General features: G+C 38.6%; 2 protein-coding genes across 3 annotated transcripts in view; one reads left to right on the top strand and one right to left on the bottom strand.

Annotated features, from left to right (window-relative positions):
* ENKUR (enkurin, TRPC channel interacting protein) overlaps nt 1-321 on the bottom strand; it is a 40533-nt gene extending 40212 nt beyond the window's left edge. The window contains exon 1 of one of the 2 annotated variants that reach the window (XM_047754505.1): nt 4-321. The gene's annotated coding sequence lies outside the window, so the exon portion shown is untranslated. The remainder of the gene's footprint in view (nt 1-3) is intronic. The other variant, XM_047754506.1, reaches the window with a different exon arrangement.
* Nucleotides 321-9124, top strand: THNSL1 (threonine synthase like 1). The gene is made up of 2 exons (XM_047754502.1): nt 321-490; nt 6777-9124. The coding sequence occupies exon 2, from the start codon at nt 6825-6827 to the stop codon at nt 9054-9056; it is 2232 nt and encodes a 743-aa protein (XP_047610458.1). The 5' UTR covers nt 321-490; nt 6777-6824; the 3' UTR covers nt 9057-9124.
* The last annotated feature ends 11849 nt before the right edge of the window (nt 9125-20973 follow it).

Raw genomic sequence — 20973 nt, 5'->3', positions numbered from 1 at the left:
TACCTTTGGGGAAAAAGGAGTGAAGAATGACGTCCCCTTAAAAATGTTGCTCTTTTCTGTCTCTGCGTTTGGAGAGAAAGATAAACTTTACCAGAGACAGTCCGGAAGCGACGCTGGTGAGCGGGCGTCACACAACACGCGCGGGCTTCAACCCGGAGGGGCGGGGCGAACGGCTGCGGCCACGCAGACGCACGTCCAACGTCGAGAGCGCGACGGGGGAGGGACGGAGCCCGAGGCGCGGGTGGAGCGCGCGTACCCAATGCCCGGCCGCTCGGGCCGTGGGCGTGGCCCGCAGACCCGGAGGTCAGCACCGGCGCAGGCGCGGAGGCCACAGCGCGCGGGCGGGGCGGGCCTAGCGAGGCCTGGGGGCTGGGCGGTGGGCCAGCCCTGAAGAGGGCCGGCGGTACGGGACTGCGTCCCGAGGAGGCGGCACTAGCGGCCTCTTCCCATTTCCTTTCCTTTCTCCCGTCTTCTCAGTGTGGTTTTCTTGGTGAGTTATTTGAGAAGGAAGGGGAACTGTACACTCCAGTCCGTTCCCACCGCATGTCTTTTCCCCTCTGTTCCTTCGCCTTTCCACTGCTCGGTGGTGATCCCCACGCCGTGTCCGCGCTCACCTTCCCTACTGCCTCTGTCCCGGGCTCAGCCCTGACGCCACCTGTGCGAACGCGCCCGCGCCCGGCCGTCCACCTGTCGCGCCCCTTCCTCCCCTCGACCACCTGCTTCCCTTTCTCCTGCGCCTCGCCCCTTCACCACCTCCTTAACTCTTGATCGGGCTTCTTTCTTCTCGTAGGTCTTGACTTTATTAAACGAACAGCCTAACCAAGAAGGAGAAGCCTTTTCAATGGGCACTTAGATTTTTGCCCCCCCCCCCCCCCGTCCCCTTTTGGTGTCCTTTTTAGAAAATGGCCTTAGAATCGGTTTATTCCTTTGGCACCATTTGGTCTTCCATGCACCGACTTTTACCAAAATGACTGCTGAAAGAAGCTGTTAGAAGCCTTTGCCTTCCAGAGGCTCTAAAAGACATTTTGGCAGTATGATTTGGGCCGGATGATAATGGTTCTGAACCAACCTTGTAATAGGGGCCACTCTGCCCAAAGGGAGTTAGGATTCTCAAAGATAGAAAAGGCCAGTTTTGGTCGTCTCACTGCCAGGTGCTCGGTGGAGGGATCAAAACAGCATGGTGGCTTGGTTAACTTAGGCTATGCTGAATGTATCGTCTCTCTCAGTGAATTTAGGTAAGAATAAATTTAGAATAAATGTCAGATAAATGGCACCTTGAAGATGGTGCTCATGTTCTTTACATCAGATTTTCTACTTTCCAAAACATTTTGTAAGGATACGGCCACTTTGCCCTTTTCCTTTACATTTTGAGTATTTTATGTTTTGGGGGGTTTTTGCTTAGCATTTATAGAGGAAACTTCTGCTCTCTTTGTATGCTAAGATTTGAATTAAGGACTCAGAATGATAATACCGTTAGCCAAGTGCATAGTCATTGCCCAAAGTTTATAGATTTTCTAATTAGAAGGAACATTTTAGGGCTGTTTATGTTAATCAGTCCCTAAAAGAGCCAATAAGGACAAAGCGTGATTTCTCCAGTTAGTAAGCATCAACTGACCTTAGGTAGTCTTGACTTTATTAAATACAGTAATTTCACTGATGTCAGTATATTTATTGTGGTTTTAAAAATACAAAACAGCATTAAGGTCTCACACTGTGGTATATCTAGTGTACAGTCTTAATGCAGTTGTTAATCATCTGGAAAGGAACATTTTTTCCTTTAGATAATTGGTTTGTAATTCTTCTTGCCTTTTGAAAGCATCTTTACAAAGAATAAATTTCTAATTTTTATAATTCCTTCAAAATGGCAATCCTGTTCAAGGAAATGCCACTGTCCAGTATTCCACAGGGAATTAGTATTGGTGTACCATCATCAGAATTAATATTGGTGAACTTTTTCTGTACAGGGCTAGATGATACATATTTTAGGCCTTTGCAAGCCAGATGGTTTCTCTCAAAACTACCCAGCTCTACCATTATAACTCAATAGCAGCCAAAGACAATATTTAACAAACAAACAAATAAGTGAGCAAAGTTTAGTTCCCATGAAACTTAATTAACAACAACGGGGGGTGGGGTGGGGTGGGGGAATAAATGGTTGTACATACAAATTAGATTTTTTCCTGAAGAATATTTTAATCTATGTAGATGAATAAAATGGGCAGAGTTGGGAATATAAGACAACTGAAAATAAATCCTTTCTAAAGCCATAGTCCTTACAAATTCCTTACAATATTTTTCTAAGTTAAAGAATTGTAAAGGCTATAAAAAATGTCTTGTGAATTAGATACTTGAGACCATTAAGAGAATATCTGACTTCAGACCAACACCAGGAAAGGCTTAGTCAGCTTTGATTCTAAGACAGATAAGAGTAGTGAACTTGATTTAAGATCCCTGTGATGACCACAGGGCACTGAAGGGTGGTCCTTCCACCTCCTCCACCTGGCTGTTTCAGTCAGCTGACTAACTGGAGGGCTTGTTAAGAGGATTTTTACTTAGTAGTCAGAAGCAGCAAAGCTTCTAACCTGCTGGTTAGTTTGTATTCTACTATGGTTGCCTTTTTTTATTACTTCTTGGAAAACAATTTACTGCTGTAAAATGCTGTAATTTTTAAGAATTTTTTAAAACCTCAGAATACCTTTCTTCATAAAATAATGGACTAGATTTAATCATTCTTAGAAATTTAAATAGAGATTGTATTAAGATAGGATGCCAAGTAGTTCTTTGATGAACTCATTCATGATGAGTCACTTCTCATCAAAAAATAATTTTTGAAGTGCCATGTCTTAGGTTTTATTTGGGGAGGGTATATAATAAACATTTTAAAATGTGTGACAAATGCTAAATTTTATAGTATTTTTTGCTTATGGAGGTTCCCAGGCTAGGGGTAGAATTGGAGCTATAGCTGCCAGCCTACACCACAGCCACAGCAACGCAGGATCTGAGCCACTGAGCGAGGCCAAGGATAGAACCCGCAACCTCATAGTTACTAGTTGGATTCGTTTCCATTGCATCACAACGGGAACTCCCTAAATTATTTTTGCCAAGTAGATTTTGATGATTTCCCAGAGATATTGGAAACTAATTTTATAATGGAATTGAACAATTCTAGCCTACTTTGGAAGCAAAAATTGATAATGGGCTTAGTATGATTTCGGTTGATTAGTCATCTAGTGGTAAATATAGAAAAATATCACTGTAAATAGCTGCCTGAAAATTAATATGTATTTCTGGCTTAAAATGTAATTTTGTTAGCATTCTTCGGAAATAATTTTAAAACATTTTAAAAAGTGATTTCTGTACTTTTTCCCCCTTGAATTCTTTTTTTTTTTTTTTTTTTGCTATTTCTTTGGGCCGCTTCTATGGAGGTTCCCAGGCTAGGGGTCAAATCGGAGCTGTAGCCGCCGGCCTACGCCAGAGCCACAGCAACGCGGGATCCGAGCCGCGTCTGCAACCTACACCACAGCTCACGGCAACGCTGGATGGTTAACCCACTGAGCAAGGGCAGGGACCGAACCCGCAACCTCATGGTTCCTAGTCGGATTCGTTAACCACTGCGCCACGACGGGAACTCCCCCCTTGAATTCTTTATTCAGTTTTGGTCAGCTTGCCACAGTAAAATTATTAAATATCGTACTTCAAGGTTACACAATACTTGAATTAATATATACATGTGGACATTCTGTTTTTGTTTTTTAAAGTTCTTGCTGTGATACACATCACTGCCTTTTCATTATTCTATTTGAATGACAAGTGACTTCCATGTCTAAAATGTATCCATTGGACCTAGTGGGTCACAAAGCTCCACTGTAAGTGATAGTAAGAAAAACCTATTTAAAAAGTATTAATGTGGAGTTCCCGTCGTGGCGCAGTGGTTAACAAATCCAACTAGGAACCATGAGGTTGCGGGTTCGATCCCTGCCCTTGCTCAGTGGGTTAAGGATCCGGCGTTGCCGTGAGCTGTGGTGTAGGTTGCAGACGCAGCTCAGATCCCAGGTTGCTGTGGCTCTGGTGTAGGCTGGTGGCTACAGCTCCAATTCGACCCCTAGTGTGGGAACCTCCATATGCCGCAGGAGCGGCCCAAGAAATAGCAAAAAGACAAAAAAAAAAGTATTAATGTGTAATGGAGTGGTATAGACCTTCCATCCAGTGAGGAATCAGAGAGTTTACTATAAAATATTTTTGTGTAGAACTTGGTTGTACAAAAATTATTTGAGACCATCATGATTCAGTAAAATCTGACTACTTTATGGCGAAGAGATTTGGTCTTTGAGTACTGTTTTTGTTTTCTGATTCTTATGTGATTTACTCCCATTTAATTTGAAATAGCTTTGTCTTTTGGCTGAAGAAAACTTGCCTATTCCTGGCCACTATACTGGAAAACATATCAAAATATAAAGTAAATGAAAACCATCTAATAACATGGCTTTGAATCATAAAGGAGAATGATGTGCAGTCGATCCCACTTTGTTCACAGGTTCCATATTTGTAAATTCTACTCGCTAGATTTTATTTATAACTCAAAATTAATACCTGCAGGACTTTGGCAGTCATTCATGGCCACGGGCTTATTGGTGAAAAATTTGAGACATGCATGTTCGAAGCTGGGGTCAAGCAAGGCAATGCTCTTTCTTGTTTTGGCTCCTACTACAAACAAGTATCTTTTGAATTCTATTTAGTGCCGCTTTTTTTTTTTTCCATTTTTGCGCTTACAGGTGATAATTTTGCTGTTCAAAATGGCCTCCAAGCAGAGTGCTAAAGTGCTGCTTAGTGTTCCCAAGGCAATCAGGCCACATCGTGCTCTACAGAGAAAATGTGTGTGTTAGATGAAATTCGCTGAGGCAGGCGTTAGAGTACTGTTGGCTGAGTTCAGTGGTAATGAATCACTTATGTATGTATGTTTAAAGAAGATGTCTCTAAACAGAAACACACATAAAACATTATGTATTGATCAGTTGGCAAAAATATTGTGACCAGAGACTCACAGGAACCTAGCACTGTATTTCCCCTAGTAGCAAAGATTCATTATTCACTAATTCATATTCGCGGTGACTGGTAGAACATAGCTACCATGAATAACAAGAATTGACTATATTACCTCTTAAGTAAAAATTCGATTTCCAGATAAAGGTTATATGCTGTGGGCATTATTCCATCTTCTCTTGTCTTTTGGTTTAGGATGTGTTGATACATATTTAAGATGCACATATTGGGAAAAAAAGACAGTACTATTTTAATCTTTTAATAGTGGTTTTAGGGAACCATGAAAAGGGTCAGTTTGTCATTTTTCTGTACTTAAAAATTTTCAGATGGATAGTTTAATGATAGTTTATGTGTGGAATTTTATGATACTGTGTGCAGTTATGATTCACTTGAAAATTTTCCCATTGTACACTGCACTTTTTGCTAAGATTGATTTTACCTCAGCATTCATCAACTCTTCACTGGTTCTTATGTGTCTTATGTTTACAAGTCAGTGGGAGTTAAACACCTAGAAGCTGAAAAGCCAAATAAGGAAGTGTATTCCTTCTCCTGACCATTCCAGTTTAGCTTGTTAATTTCAATGTTAGCTTAAAATGGTTTAAATGTTTTACTGGAGAACAGTTTGAGTAGCATAGATGATCAGGGTAGTAAAATGATCGCAAGTTCTCAGAACTTGTTTAAACATACCATCTAACATTTAACATGGCTTAGTTGCATATTGGTCCTACCACAGAACATGTGAAAAGCCCCACTACATGCCTGTAAAGTTAGTCAATCTAAATAAACATTGGAGCAGTTATTAAATTGTACTTTACATATGACTAAAAATTTGACTTGTCTGGCATACATTTGTGTTTTAAATGGTGAGTATATTTCCAAAGACAGGGATTTGACCAGTGTGGGGAATTAAAGAGCTTCTCCAGATACCAGAATAAGTTTGTCCTCTTATCGTTGGAAACATTCCTGAGTCTTTTTGTTATTACTCTGGAGTCTGGAATTTGAATCAAGTATCTCCATGATGATGTTTATAGGCCAGAAATAAAAGTGATGGTCCAATGCAGATAATGTTATGGATATGCAGCCTTTGACTTTGCTGCTGATTATCAATGTTTCTTAGGTGTTTGAGTGATGTTATGTCTTTCACTATCTTTTTTTAAGACCAACATAATGAAAAATATATAAGAATGATTCTTAACAGTATGCACGTAAGAGGCATGAAAGACAGAAAATGTCATACTTTTATAGTTTAGAAAATTAAGCATTTTGTAAGCAAATATTCTGGTCACTTGTGAATTCTTTGACTAAGAAGTTTATAAATATTATGATAGTCTATCAACATCTTCATATAACTAAAGAGAAATTAAATATAAAGAATATTGTTTAGCTTCCTGAATTGCAAGTAAATAGCATTCCAACTCCAAATAATCCTTATTTACATGAGTTATAAACCATGAGACAGTTTTCATTACAGGAAAAAATGCTAATTTTATTTCTGTAGCTCATAGTAAGACAAATTGTTTAATTTTGATTAATCAATGTCGAGATAAGAGAAGATTAATAAAAAGGATAATGTGTGATATATAAGAATTTGGGTTCAAATACTTTTTAAAATATCCCATAAATTTGGAAAAATTTTAACAGTATGTACTGAGGGCATGGTTATACGCAAGCCTTTTGGGATTTTAAGTCTTATTGAAATTAGTAACCACGTGTCTTTTTGTTTTTGTTTTGAAAAGGGCTAAAGCCAGTTTTTAGGTTGGCTTGGGCAGAACAGTGAAAAGAGAATGCTCCACTTGAACCGATGTCAGCATCTGAAACAAATAACTCAGAAATGTTTTCCTAGTATGCATGTTAAAATGGATAAACATGCACAGCTATTTCTTTCAAGACCCTTTGCACTTGCAGAATTAAGGAAGTCGTGGCGCTCAATCTCCTCTCTCATGGGAGACAAAAATATTGTCCTGATGGGACCACCCGGTGCTGGGAAAACAACAGTAGGCAGAATAATAGGTCAGAAACTAGGTTGTTGTGTCATAGATGTGGATGATGATATCCTTGAAAAAACCTGGAATATGAGTGTATCTGAAAAATTACAGGATGTTGGTAATGAACAGTTTTTAGAAGAGGAAGGAAAAGCTGTGTTAAACTTGTCTGCATCTGGAAGTGTGATTTCCCTTACTGGGTCCAATCCAATGCATGATGGTAGCATGTGGCATCTAAAGAAAAATGGAATAATTGTATATCTGGATGTACCGCTAATAGATATAGTTAGTCGTCTAAAATTAATGAAAATAGATAGGATTGTGGGTCAGAATTCTGGAACATCTATGAAAGACCTACTTAAATTTAGAAGACAGTATTATAAGAAGTGGTACGATACTCGTGTGTTTTGTGAAAGTGGGGCTTCCCCAGAGGAGGTAGCTGACAAAGTGCTGAATGCAGTTAAGAGATACCAAGACGTGGACTCAGAAACATTCATTTCCACAAGGCACATTTGGCCTAAAGACTGTGAACAGAAGGTTCCAACAAAATTCTTTAGTGATGCTGTGATTGAGGGGTTAGCTTCTGATGGTGGACTTTTTGTTCCTGAAAAGGAGTTTCCAAAATTAAACTGGAGGGAGTGGAAAAGCCTTGTAGGAGCAACTTACATAGAAAGAGCACAAATACTCTTGGAAAAATGCATACACCCTGCTGACATACCTCCTGCCAAGTTGGGAGAAATGATTGAAACTGCTTATGGGGAAAACTTTGCCTGCTCAAAAATTGCCCCTGTCAGGCACCTGTCAGGCAACCAGTTCATCCTGGAGTTGTTTCATGGACCAACAGGATCATTTAAAGATCTGTCTTTACAGCTTATGCCTCATATTTTTGCACATTGCATTCCACCAAGTTGCAATTACATGATACTTGTGGCCACCTCAGGAGACACAGGGAGTGCAGTCTTAAATGGCTTTAGTCGTCTTAATAACAATGATAAGCAAAGAATAGCTGTGGCCACATTTTTTCCTGAGAATGGAGTAAGTGAATTTCAGAAAGCACAAATGATTGGCAATCAGCAAGAAAATGGATGGGCTGTAGGTGTCAAGTCAGATTTTGATTTTTGCCAGACATCTATAAAGAGAATCTTTAAAGATTCCGAATTTACTGGCTTTCTTACTGTGGAATATGGAACTGTCTTAAGTTCAGCTAATTCCATAAACTGGGGCCGACTGCTTCCCCAAGTAGTTTATCATGCTTCTGCATACCTTGATCTCGTTAGCCAAGGATTTATTTCTTTTGGAAGCCCAGTTGATGTCTGTATTCCCACAGGAAACTTTGGTAACATTTTAGCAGCGGTGTATGCCAAAATGATGGGAATCCCTATTCGAAAATTTATTTGTGCTTCTAATCAGAACCATGTTTTGACTGATTTTATAAAAACAGGACATTATGATCTAAGAGAAAGAAAATTAGCACAAACCTTTTCACCAGCAATAGATATTCTCAAATCTTCAAACCTGGAACGCCATTTACACTTGATGGCTAATAAGGATGGACAATTAATGACAAGATTATTTAATCAATTAGAAGAGCAGCATCACTTTCAGATAGAAAAGATCCTAGTTGAGAAACTTCAGCAGGACTTCGCAGCTGACTGGTGCTCTGAGGGAGAGTGCCTCGCAGCTATCCACTCTACCTACAATACTTCGGGGTATATTTTGGATCCACACACTGCTGTTGCAAAAGTAGTTGCAGACAGAAGGCAAGACAAAACTTGCCCAGTTATTGTCTCATCGACAGCTCATTACTCAAAGTTTGCACCTACTATCATGCAGGCTTTAAAGATCAAAGAGATCAACCAGACTTCATCAAGTCAGGTTTATCTGCTGAGTTCCTACAATGCGTTACCTCCCCCACATGCAGCTTTATTAGAGAGGACGAAACAGCCAGAGAAGATGGAGTACCAGGTCTGTGCCGCCGATGTGAGTGTCCTGAAGAGTCATGTGGAAAAACTGGTACAGAATCAATTCATGTAAGTTTTCTTGAGTAAAAATTTCTTTCTGGTGATAAGCATGCAATAATAAATCGCAAAAGTTGATGTGGAGTAAAGTTAACATTTTGTTTTTAATGTAAATATGTATGTCTGTATGTAGAACGGTTATCTTAGAGTTTCAATAACCTAATCTCTAGGTCTGAATATTATCCCTGCACATGCTCCTTGGATCCAAAAAGGCAGCATAGGGCCTTGACCCTTGTGCTTTGCACTCATGAGGGGGATATCAGTTTCTAATCCCTCATCCCCACTTTTAAGTGGACCAAAATGTCTGGTATTTGATTTGGCAATTAAAATATTCAAGCATGACTGTTATGTAGTACATCTATAAACATAACTAGTTTTCTATTGACTAGAAAGATAATTTACCACTCTAATGGTTAACATGTATGGGGGTTAACATGTATGGGGGAAGTAGTACATTCACCCACTAAGAAAGGGTTACTGTTGTTGGAGTTTCCTTATGGGTCAGGGGGTTAAGAACCTGATGTCACTGTGGCAAAGGTTGGATTCCTGACCTGGGAACTTCCACATGCCTCAGGCATGGCCAAACCAAAAAACAACCCCGACAAGTATGCATGTATTTAATTTTTCCTTCTTTGTGGTAGCAATACATTATAACCATGGTTTATATTTATGAATTGCCTGAATATTTTATTTCCGAATTAAAGATTATCACTGAAAAGACCTGCTAGTGTAATGGAATACTCTCAACCACAAGATGGCATTCCTAATGTAATTTGTCTTTGCTGATAACATTCTGCTTCATTTTCTGGGGAGAACTGCTTCCATAAACAAACATATTACAAATTGTCAAAAAAAAAGAATTACAATAGTTTAATGAGCAGAAATAATTTGTTTAAAAATTAAAAAAATTAAACCAATTATGTTAACTTTGGCTTCTAAAAAGTACATTGAAAACCAAAAGTTGAAAACCAAGAGCAGTTACAAGAAAATAATGGAGGATTCAAAGTTCACTGGAGTTCCCATCATGGCTCAATGGTTAACGAATCCAACGAGGAACCATGAGATTGCGGGTTCGATCCCTGGTCTTGCTTAGTGGGTTGAGGATCCGGCGTTGCCGTGAGCTGTGGTGTAGGTCACAGATGCGGCTGGCTTGGATCCCAAGCTGCTGTGGCTCTGGTGTGGGCCAGTGGCTACAGCTCTGATTAGACCCCTAGCCTGGGAACCTCCATATGCTGAGGGTGTGGCCCTAGAAAAGACCAAAAAAAAAAAAAAAGTTCACTTATTCTTGTATGTCTTATGTATTTTTTCATTTGCTTTTAAGGATATTTCTTTCAGGAAATGATGCATTTAGAAAATGCCTGTAAAATTTCCTGTGTGTATGAGAATGCACAATTTTTCTGAAAGTGAGAGGGACGGTGTTTAAAAAAGTAAAAAAAGACATGACTTTTGCCCACAAGAACTGTAGTGAAGGAGACAACATAAAACATTAAATCATGTTTTAACACAGAACAGTTTTTGCAAGATAGTTTACGAGTAAGTGAAAAATGAGTGATACAGTCAAGAGCTATAAGATTTAAAAAGGAAGGGACCAGTCAGAAAAGGCTTCTCATAGGACATAGAGCATGATGTTGGATGGCAAGATTTTCCAGGCGGAAAGGAGGGGAAATACATTCTAGGCAGAGATAAGGGAAGTAGGTATGGTGAGTTGTTCAAGAGAACACTTAAAACTATGCTTGGTTTTGTTCTCCATCCAATACTTGCTGTCACTTTTTTTTTGGAAACCAATCCTAGCCCTTCTCTCTCACCTAAGTCTTACCTTGCCTAAGTCCAGAGGAATAAGCCATCAGTTAAGACATAGTTTCCCATCATCAAATATCTAAATTTCCTGCACCTGTTTCATGACTTCCGGTGTGTCTTGGCTTCTCTTCTCTTCAGAATACTCGCATCCCTTGCATCATCGGTTGTCTCCTCTGCTGTTTATTCAACTTCTCCCCTCTGATGGATCCCTTCTTTCTGTGCCTTCAGGTGCTCTCTTTTCATATCTTAAAAAGTGTAAGAGCAAAACAAAACTCTAAACATCCACATGCCCCCCCCCCCACTCTTTTATTTCTTTATGCTCCAATGATTACCAACCCTCTTCAAAAAAAGGCTATGTATTTGGTCTATATATTTGTCTACATATTTGGTCTCCACTTTCTTGCCTCTCATTTTCCCCAGTGTGTGGAGAGGACATGTTCAGTTTAAGGAGGAATAGTGGCTCCCCACCGTGCTTTCAGAGTAGAACATTCCTCATCTGACACCCACTGTGGCTTTTCTCTGATTACATTCATGTCTTTCCCTCAGAGGTAGCCACTATCCTAAATTTTCTGTTCATCATTTCCTTGTTTGTATTTACAGTTTTGCACTGTTTAGTTTTGCATTTAAAATATTTTATGTAAATGGAATTATACTATATATAAGGTCTTCTATGACCTCCTTTTATTCAAAAACTTTAAAATTGAACCATGCCGACAAACTTTTATTACTGTATAATATTATATAGTATGAATACCATAATTTATCCATTTGTCAGTTAGTGGACATTTAGATTGTCTACTATTTGTCTGTTCTTACATCCAGGGGGTATACCATTTTGTTGTAAAATTTGTGTTGAAGACTAGTGAACGTGGACTTCCAAACTTTTGTGGTCCTAATGACATGTAAATATAGATTTCATATTTTGCCTCTATTAAAAATGTATGGCTTGTTAATGATATGAAAAACTGTTATCAAGTCTAAGGCTATGGTTATAATTTCTACTTTTCACAATCTTTGAAATTATTTTACAATGTCAGTATATAGTGAATTTGTAAGTTTTTTGAGAAAAAGGCAGTGAGATTTTAAAATTACATATTAATGGAAATTGTAAAATATTTTTCATCAAAATAGAGTTTAGAATATAAATTATTCTGTTTGAAGTTTTTGTTAATAGTATTAACAGCTTTTAATAGTAATTCAGTTTTGAAAATAATCACTTATGGCAAATACTGTTTCTTTCAATCCATTAAATCATTTATAAACATTTAAACTACTTAATGTTAAGAAAAAAGTAGCTTCATGTGAGCCTCAAACTCATGGAAACAAAGTTTTTGTGCATCCAGAAACATGAATAAAGTCTATGTATGAAAATATTTGTGTGGGCCCTCTCTGTATACTTCAGCCACTAAAATCATTCATCTCTTTGAAACTTTAAAAACAAATAGCCTCCTTTAAAATCAATGTGAGAATAAGTTTCTCTGATTGAAAGAAAACAAAGCCTCAAGTTCCTGTCGTGGCTCAGTGGAAATGAATCTGATTAGCGTACACGAGAAAGCAGGTTCAATCCCTGGCCTCACTCAGCGGGCTAAGGATCCAGCATTGCCGTGAGCTGTGGAGTAGGTCACAGACTGGGCTGGGGTCCTGCGTTGCTGTGGCTGTGGTGTAGGCCAGTGGCTACAGCTCCGATTAGACACCTAGCCTGGAAACTTCTATATGTTGCAGGTGTGGCCCTAAAAAGACAAAAAAAAAAAAAAAAAAAAAAAAAGAAAAAGCAAGCAAGCAAAGCCAAGTAAGTTGTCAGTATCATGGAGAAGGGGCCTGTTAAGCACAGGAAACCATATCAGCATCATGTACAGCAGTTCTCTGATCAGTTGACAAGATTTAGACCAGAGCCATGCATCAAAAAGTGGTTTGCTTCCTATGAAAGTATTAGTCAACTCAGCTATTTTTCTCTAAAAAAAAGTAAAGAGTTTATCTCTTTTGAGTTCTTAGGACTTGCTTCATCTAGGTGGTAGTAAACAGTTGTCTCTCAAGGAGTCACTGGGCTGAAGTTCCGTGTGTGGATGTGGCATCACCTGTTAGGTTATCATCACAAACTTTGTTGAGATTTTTGTGGCCTATACAACGTAGAGTTGCTAATGGCATGTTTAATTTCATTTACAAATATTAGGAGAGTTTGTAATTTTAAGTTACTTAAATCCACAATGGGCTATTTTAAATAAATTCTTATATTTGTTGTATGAACCCTAAAACTAGTCAATAACATCTTATGGTGAATTTAAAGGTATCTTTGTGAATTTTTTAATGCTTTATTGCCACTTTTCAAAATGGGAACTTTGGAGTAGATATTCCAGAGCTCAAAATAAATGCAGAAATAAGAAAAAATGCTAGGAACCATTTTGGACAGAAGTTTTTTTAAAAATTTAAACAACAAATCTTGGCACTCCTTAAGGTACAACACATATTATTAATACATGTCAATGTTTAAATCACTCAATTTTATTTCAGATTAAACTAGGCTTGCTTGTATTCCTGGCAACATTACATTATAATTTGTAACTATATGCCTAGCAATAAGTTTTCTTTTGAAGTCATGTTTGGGGTATACTTGGCAATACACACCCTAGATCTGCAATCTATGTTGTAGTATATCACTTTTTTTCTTTTCTTCTCTTTTTTTTTTCCTTCCATCCTTCCTTCCTTCCTTCCATCCTTCTTTCTTTTCTTGCCGCATCCGTGGCATATAGAATTTCCCAGGTTAGGGGTCTAATTGGAGCTGCAGCTGCCAGCATACATCACAGCCACAGCAACTCAGGATCCAAGCTGCGTCTGCGACCTATACCATGGCCCACAGCAACACCGGACCTTTAACCCACTGAGTGAGGCCAGGGATCGAAGCCGAATCCTCATGGATACTAGTTGAGTTCTTAAACCACTAAGCCACAACAGGAACTCCCACTATAACAGTTTCTTTAAAATTAGAGAACTTCTGTTTTCAATGTTTTGTTGCAGCACTTAGGTCATGTTCTCATTGAGTCATTCACTTGCTCTCTGTGATGCTGGTGGTCTTTTCACCTGACACTTGTGTCAGCTGCAGACTTATTAAAAAAGTCAGACTTTACTGCCATTTTAGTGGTTCCAAAAAGCAATTCATGGATGTGGTCTGGGTATTGTTTCTGGTGCCAACCTCTAAAGTTGATTCTCTGGTTTTCTGGAGATTCCTTGGGTTGCTTATTATCTTTTAATGAACGTGTTCAGAGTGACTTCTGTTATTTGCAATTAACAACCCTGCCTAATACAGTACTAATGATTACGGGTAAAATTAATGATATTGGCACCAACTAATAGAGAATAGTGAGACATTTCTAGGTTATTCCATGAGACAGAAGTATTTCAGCAAACAAAGATATGTAGTCAAATTGTTTTAGGAAAAGTCACATAGTGTCTCTCCTTTTTATAGATTTGCAATGCATTATTAGCATATTAGTCCTGCTTTAAGGAGGCTTGTTTCAACATTCTTTTAACTCTTTCTTCCCAAATGTATTTGTCAATCGAAAGAAAACAAATATTTTGCAAATATTTAAAATTCAAAAATGTTGGAATACATAAATATAGGCTGGGAAATTTGTAGAGGTTTAATGGATCCTAAAGTAGTGCCCATACACAATTTTTTTTTTTTAATTAAGAAACAACTTAATCTAACCCTTCTGAGAGTCAAAATGAAAACTAGATAATAATGACAGTACAATATAAAATTTATAGGGATGTGTATATTGTGAAATGATTACCATAATAAAGTTAGTTAACACCTACAGTGGGACCTAGAAATAAATGTACAGCCTGAAATTCATTTAATAATACATACACGTGTGTATATGTATGTATGTATGTGTGTGTATATGTATATATTTGTATGTCTATATTTGTGTATATATACATATATACATATGAACTCAAATGAACACATTCAATTAAAGAAGCTAGAAAGAAGAGTTAATAAGCCCCCCTCAAAAGATGCAAGAATTAAGGAAAATATCCACCAACCTTCATGATGGAATTGCATTCCTTTATCAATTGTAACCATCGTTTAACTATGGATATAAGAGTTAGGCAAAAATTCAGTTAAAGCATTCTATGAAAACTGATTGGATATATATAGCCACAGGAAAAAGTACTATATATTTTCTTATTTGTAATTTTGTATTATACATTGTTCAACAGTACAAGTCATAAGAAACTTACACACACACACACACACACACACACACTCTCTCTCTCTCTCTCTTTTTTCCTAAAGAGCCGTTTACTGATACCACACTCAATATGCGGCAAACACGTAACATTACCTTTCTAAAATCTTAAAATTTTGGAGTTTCAAAACATATCTAACCCAAGGGTTTTACATAAAGGAGTGTTAACCTGTTCATTTTAGCACAACACAGTTTCCTAATCTAACAGAAAATATGTGCAAGAAAATAGCATTTTTACTGGGTCAAGTGGCCTGGTTAAAATTATTCAACATCCTGGTTTGACAAAATTTGAGTTTATTCATATTTGTTTTGAATTTTATAAGACTCAGGTCAAGCAGCAGAAGCTTTCAGAAAATAATTTTACTTGCCCTTGATATTACCTTTTTTTCTGGGACTATCTCTCCAATCTGTTTGAGATCTTAAATATAATTGGTTGACATAATATTTAAACAACTGCCAAATCAACATGGGTCATTACCAGAAAATACATCATTTCTCATAAATTCCACATCTGTGTAGGGTTCTTCTCTATTAAAGTAATGTAACTTAATCCTAAAAGATCCTAGTAGTTTATTTATTCACAGTATTCTGTGTATTTTCCAGAAAAAGAGTCATCAGGTCAAAAGGTACCCCCTTTTCCCTTTAGCGTTGTAGCCTACTATGAAGAAATAAGAACATCTTTCTCTTGAGAAAAGTTGAGTGTAACAATATTTTACTGGCAGCAGAAAGAAGGAAAATATTAGTTTAAATCAGGTCAAGAGCATAAAACTTCCCTTAGCCAAAAGTCGTATCGAAATGAAATGAGGGAGTTCCTGTTGTGGCACAGTGAAAACGAATCCTACTAGCATCCACGAGGATATGGGTTTGATCCCTGGTCTCGCTCAGTGGGTTGGGGATCTGGCGTTGCCATGAGTTGTGGTGTAGGTCACTGACACTGCTTGGATCCCGTGTTGCTGTGATTTGACCCCTAGCTTTGGAACTTCCATATGCTGTGGGTACGAAAAAAAATCTATGTGGGAGCTTTATAATTTTGAAAATAAAAGAAAGATGGTACCTTGACGTCGTCATCGGAGAAGTCCAAAAATTAAATTTTGTTCATGTACACAAAGTTAATTAGATTTAGAGATTTTATCTTCCCCAATCACCCCTATAAGAGAGTTAATCTACAAACTACAATGTAAATTTATTGACTTAGAATAGTTGACACATTTTTCCAGTGACCACAGATTGGGTCTTCTCCACCCAGGACTCTCCATTCCTTATATGAAGATATCTAGGAAATAGTTGTTTATTTGGCAAACCAAAGAGAGAAGGACAGTTTTCAGAGATATTTCACTCACAATTATCTGTACTTATCAACTACAATAGAGACTACCTCTTGAGTGAACAGAATATTCTTACCTATTCGACTTCTTCTCTGGACAGTGCTAAACATACACTGCTAACTCTGGATCTTTGGATCATTATTCTTCGGGATCACGTACTTTGGGTGAACATGTACCTTCTTCAGATTTGTTACAAAGCAAAAGAGTCATCGTGTCAGTCCTTGGGAAGCCTATGGAGAACTGAGACAAATAATTCAACTTATTAAAAGATTGTATGATAAATACTATGATTAGGACAAGCCAGAGATATGGTGTATCCTGAGAAAGCTAGATAGATATTGGTTCCCCTTCATACTGATGTTCCTAAAAGTATCTGTTCCACTTTCCTTTGAGGGAAGTGCCATAGTTTTTGTACTGATCACTGTACCCCAGGCACAATGCAGGAGAGGACAGAGAAGGGCCTCTGCTGGTAGTGGTTACCCTCTCCTGTGCTGTCCTAGGCAGCTCAGCTCTGACCAAACCTGTATACCTCACTAGCAAAACAAAAACACGGACTAACCAAACTCATCCTCTTTGAAAAGCAGTTTAGAAATCCTTTATTGCTATTCAAACATAGTCTTGGGTCTTCTCACCTTCTGATTCCTAGAAGCTTGTTGAAGTAGTTCTTTTAAGTGCAAATAGCATTGATAAACATGATTTTCTTTTGAGGCAAAGTTCCTAATGACATTGAAGTGTTTTAGAAAATTGGCACTCTTGACAATTGCCTAGTTGGCTCTTTCCTAATCCACCTCAGGCCATAACCATGTTTTAAGCCTAAGGCTATGGGATGGGGGCCAAAAAGAGAGAGACAGAAATTAGACTGAGGGATTAAAGCAGGCGTTCTAGAGGAGATGATCACATGTGAGCCAAAGTTTAAAAGTCAGGTGACAGTTACATGCGTGAGATGGTGAGCGGAGGGACCAACATGTCATGGAGAACAGGATGTACTGCTCAGCTTGCCTGGAACAAAGTGTGTATGTATGAGCTTGTGAAGATGAAGCTAGAAAACCAAGCAGGATCCATGAGTTTACACTGTTCTGAAAGCTAAGAGATGTCACTGAGGAATTTTAAGTAGGATAGCACAATTAACTTAGAAAGAATATGCTGGAGTTCCTGCTGTGGTGCAGTGGGTTAAGAATCCGACTGCAGTGACTCAGGTCGCTGTGGAGGCACATGTTTAATCCCCACCCCAGTGCAGTGAGTTAGCAGCTTGGATTCAATCCCTGGCCTAGGAAATTCCATATGCCGCTGCTGCTAGTGCGGACATAAGAAAGAAAGGAGGAAGGCAGGAAGGAAGGAAGGGAGGGAGGGAGGAAGGAAGATCATGCTGGCAACTGAGTGGGGGTCGAGGGACTGGACTCCCAGACCTGAGACCCATTAGGAGGCCAGGGTGTAGACTGATGTGGTGAACCAGGAGTGAGTGGTTTCAAAAAATATTTAGGAAAGTCACTTTATAGGATTTGATGACAGATTAAATGAGAAGGACATGGGAAAGGATTTTGGTTTATAAACTAGATGGATGGTTTTACCATTCACAGGGATCAAGAATACAGGAGGGGTGGAGAGGAGATGGGATGGTTTGGCATGCCTAACTCATTGGACATTTAATTTTCACTTTAATTTTCCATCACATCTCAAATAGTTCCCAAACCCTCTTCAAAGAAGAGAAAGAAAAGTGACTCACTTACTAACAAAAGCATCTGGGAATTTGGAGAACTTTTACCTCTAAACAAATGCATTTTTATTTCTCCCCTAACTCCAAAACCTATCTTATTCTTCTTTCCTTCTGTCTCTCCATATCATGTTCTACTGAAAATGGCTTCCGAAATCCTGGTCATCTATTTGTCAACATTTTCATGTTGCAAATTAGAATTTATTTCATATAAATTGTTTCCTGAGCAACCATCATTCCTGTTCATTTTAGCTTTAGCATTTATATGCTTTTCTGTTATTAACTTGCTAAAATCCCAGCTTTCTTTCTTATAAATATTTATTATTTAAAAAATTTAATCATGAATTTCTTTCTTTTTCTTTCTTTTTTTTTTGGCTGTACCCACAGCGTGTGGAAGTTCTAGGGCCAGGGACTGAACATGAGCCATAGCAGCGACCCAAGCCATAGCAGTGACAACATCAGGCCCTTAACCCACTTAGCTATCCGGGAGCTCCCCAACACCAGCTTTAAGACCCTAGGAAGGTTACCAAATCTTCCTGTGCCTCAGCTTCACATCTAGAACATATGGATAAAAATACCTGCCTGGTTGGGTTGTGAAAACAAAGTGATAAAAAGCACAGAAAGCATTAGAATCCTTTGCTTTCTCCAAAAACACAGCCCTTCCAAAAGATGAGGTTAAAATAATTTTGTTCCATAAAATACTGAAATCTCACTCTACCTTTCCTTAAACAGACTGACTTTTTAAAAAACCAAATAGCTATGTTGTATTCTAGCCAAAATATTTATTTACTGAGGTGCCCAAAGGTCTTTAAAGAAAGTTGTATGTGTTAGTTTCAATCTCCTAGAAATTCACAAGGCCTAAGTATTTTTTATTTAGGCAGAAAAAAAATGACGATTTGTCATTTGCAAGTTTGGGTCAAATCAGTGATTCTCACTTTGCTCTTCACCAATTAAAATTAGTTTTTGGCAACAAGATTCAGGGTTATTGACACTGAAGCTGCTGGCAGTTTAAGTTTTTATCCATCCAAATTCTTATAGTTCAGGGAACAGAAAAATCCAATTTTTCCTCATATAAATTTAATCCAATGTAAGCACAAACTTTCAAGGTTCATTCAGGGATACTAATTCCTTTCATGCTCAGTTTTTCCATGATGAAGCTCTTCTTGGATGTCAGTGAGCAGGATTAAACCTCAGGAGCATGTGAGGCCACCCGAAAATGCTCCATTGTCCTTCAGTCTTTCTGGGTCACTCAGTATTTGGTTATCCAGCCTAATTGTGGGCAAGGAAAGCATGAATAATCAAATTGTACAGACAAGCTCTTGTACCTTCTTTTGGCTGATGACTTTACTCTTCTTCTCAAACCTTTTCTTCCAGAAGAGCTAACAAGGAAAGTAGAATCTTTGTTCCCTGTCTTTGCTCAACTTGCTCTGCCCTTTCAAGGAGGTATTGACAAATGATAAGATGTCTTCCCTCAAGCATCCCCTTTCTTCTGCCATTAAGAAGTGGGATCAACAATATGTCTAGGTAGTAATTCCTGAAAAGGTAGACTTGCCTGTTCTAGAACTTTCTGGTATGAAAAGGAAGACAGAACTTGAGCATGAACTTGGCTTCTTTTCCTTTTCTTGATTGTTTTCCAACAAAGGCTACTTTCCTCTTTCTTCCCATTATGGGATTTTTGGCACCTCAGAAGTAATAATGGAAATAAACATTTAAAAGATGGTCTCAGCAGTTTCCCTGACATACATGCATAGTACAAAAGGAACGCATATACAAGAGTGGATTAGATCTTTTTAAAATTATTTCTTCCATAATTCTCCTGGTTATGTTTTTTATTTGTTGGGTTCTTCTTTTAATTTTTGTGACCCCTTACACAGAGCTGTTGACATTTCTCAAGGTCAAGACCCTGTACCTCCCTTAGCCCCCCTCCGCACCACAGAGGGACGTGTATCATAGCATCAGCACAAATGGCTTCACTACAGCAACTCTGCAGAGGCTCTGCGGGAAAACTTAGGAAGTCTTCCTACATCTGCCTGGGTCTCTCATGAAACCAGAGGTCATAGGTGGAAGTAAGCCAAGGGATATTAGGAACAAGAGGAAGAAAGAAAAGAATTGAGAGAATATACTAAGGACTTTTCACTGATAAGTGGGGAAAAAAATCCTAGGGTAAAAATGTCTGCCTCAGGTTAGAGGGATAACAAATACTCCCAGATGAAGCAGTCTGTGTGTTCATATTCCTATAAAACTGTTGGGTCCTTTTCTGAAAGTTCGGGAGAGATCACTAAGCTGCTAGGGTGAACAGGGCAGAAGCAGGGGTCTTGAGGGGCTGAGGATAAATACAGCTCCTCCTTCTGCTTAAAACCTATCTTCTAAATTGAAATGATCCTCTGAAAAGATTCTGTAACTCACTGTTGTGACACCTAGTGGCGGGTAGCCATGTCTGCATCAGCAACATACACATTTATAAAACAATGGGTTTTTTTGTTTTTGTTTTTGTTTTGCTTTTTAGGGCTGCACTCACAGCATATGGCATATAGAGGTTCCCAGGCTAGGGGTCGAATTGGAGCTACAGCTGCCGGCCTACACCACAGCCACAGCAACACAGGATCCGAGCCACATCTGCGACCTACACCACAGCCTCACAGCAATGCCAGATCCCTAACTCACTGAGCGAGGTCAGGGATCAAACTCACAACCTCATGGTTCCTAGTCGGGTTCATTTCCGCTGTGCCACAATGGGAACTCCAAAACAATGTTTTTTTGATTGTATTTATTTATGTATTTATTTGCCTCCTAGGACCACACCCGTGGCATATGGAGATTCTCAGGCTAGGGGTCTAATCGGAGCTGTAG

The sequence above is a fragment of the Phacochoerus africanus genome, chromosome 12, assembly GCF_016906955.1.
Source record: "Phacochoerus africanus isolate WHEZ1 chromosome 12, ROS_Pafr_v1, whole genome shotgun sequence".
Taxonomy (NCBI): Eukaryota; Metazoa; Chordata; class Mammalia; order Artiodactyla; family Suidae; genus Phacochoerus; species Phacochoerus africanus.
Note: the sequence above shows the minus strand (reverse complement) of the source record. Positions and strands in the feature narration are given on the sequence as shown.

Excerpts from the sequence above, each read along its gene's own strand:
- THNSL1 (XM_047754502.1), top strand. The coding sequence starts at position 6,825 with ATGCTCCACTTGAACCGATGTCAGCATCTGAAACAAATAACTCAGAAA.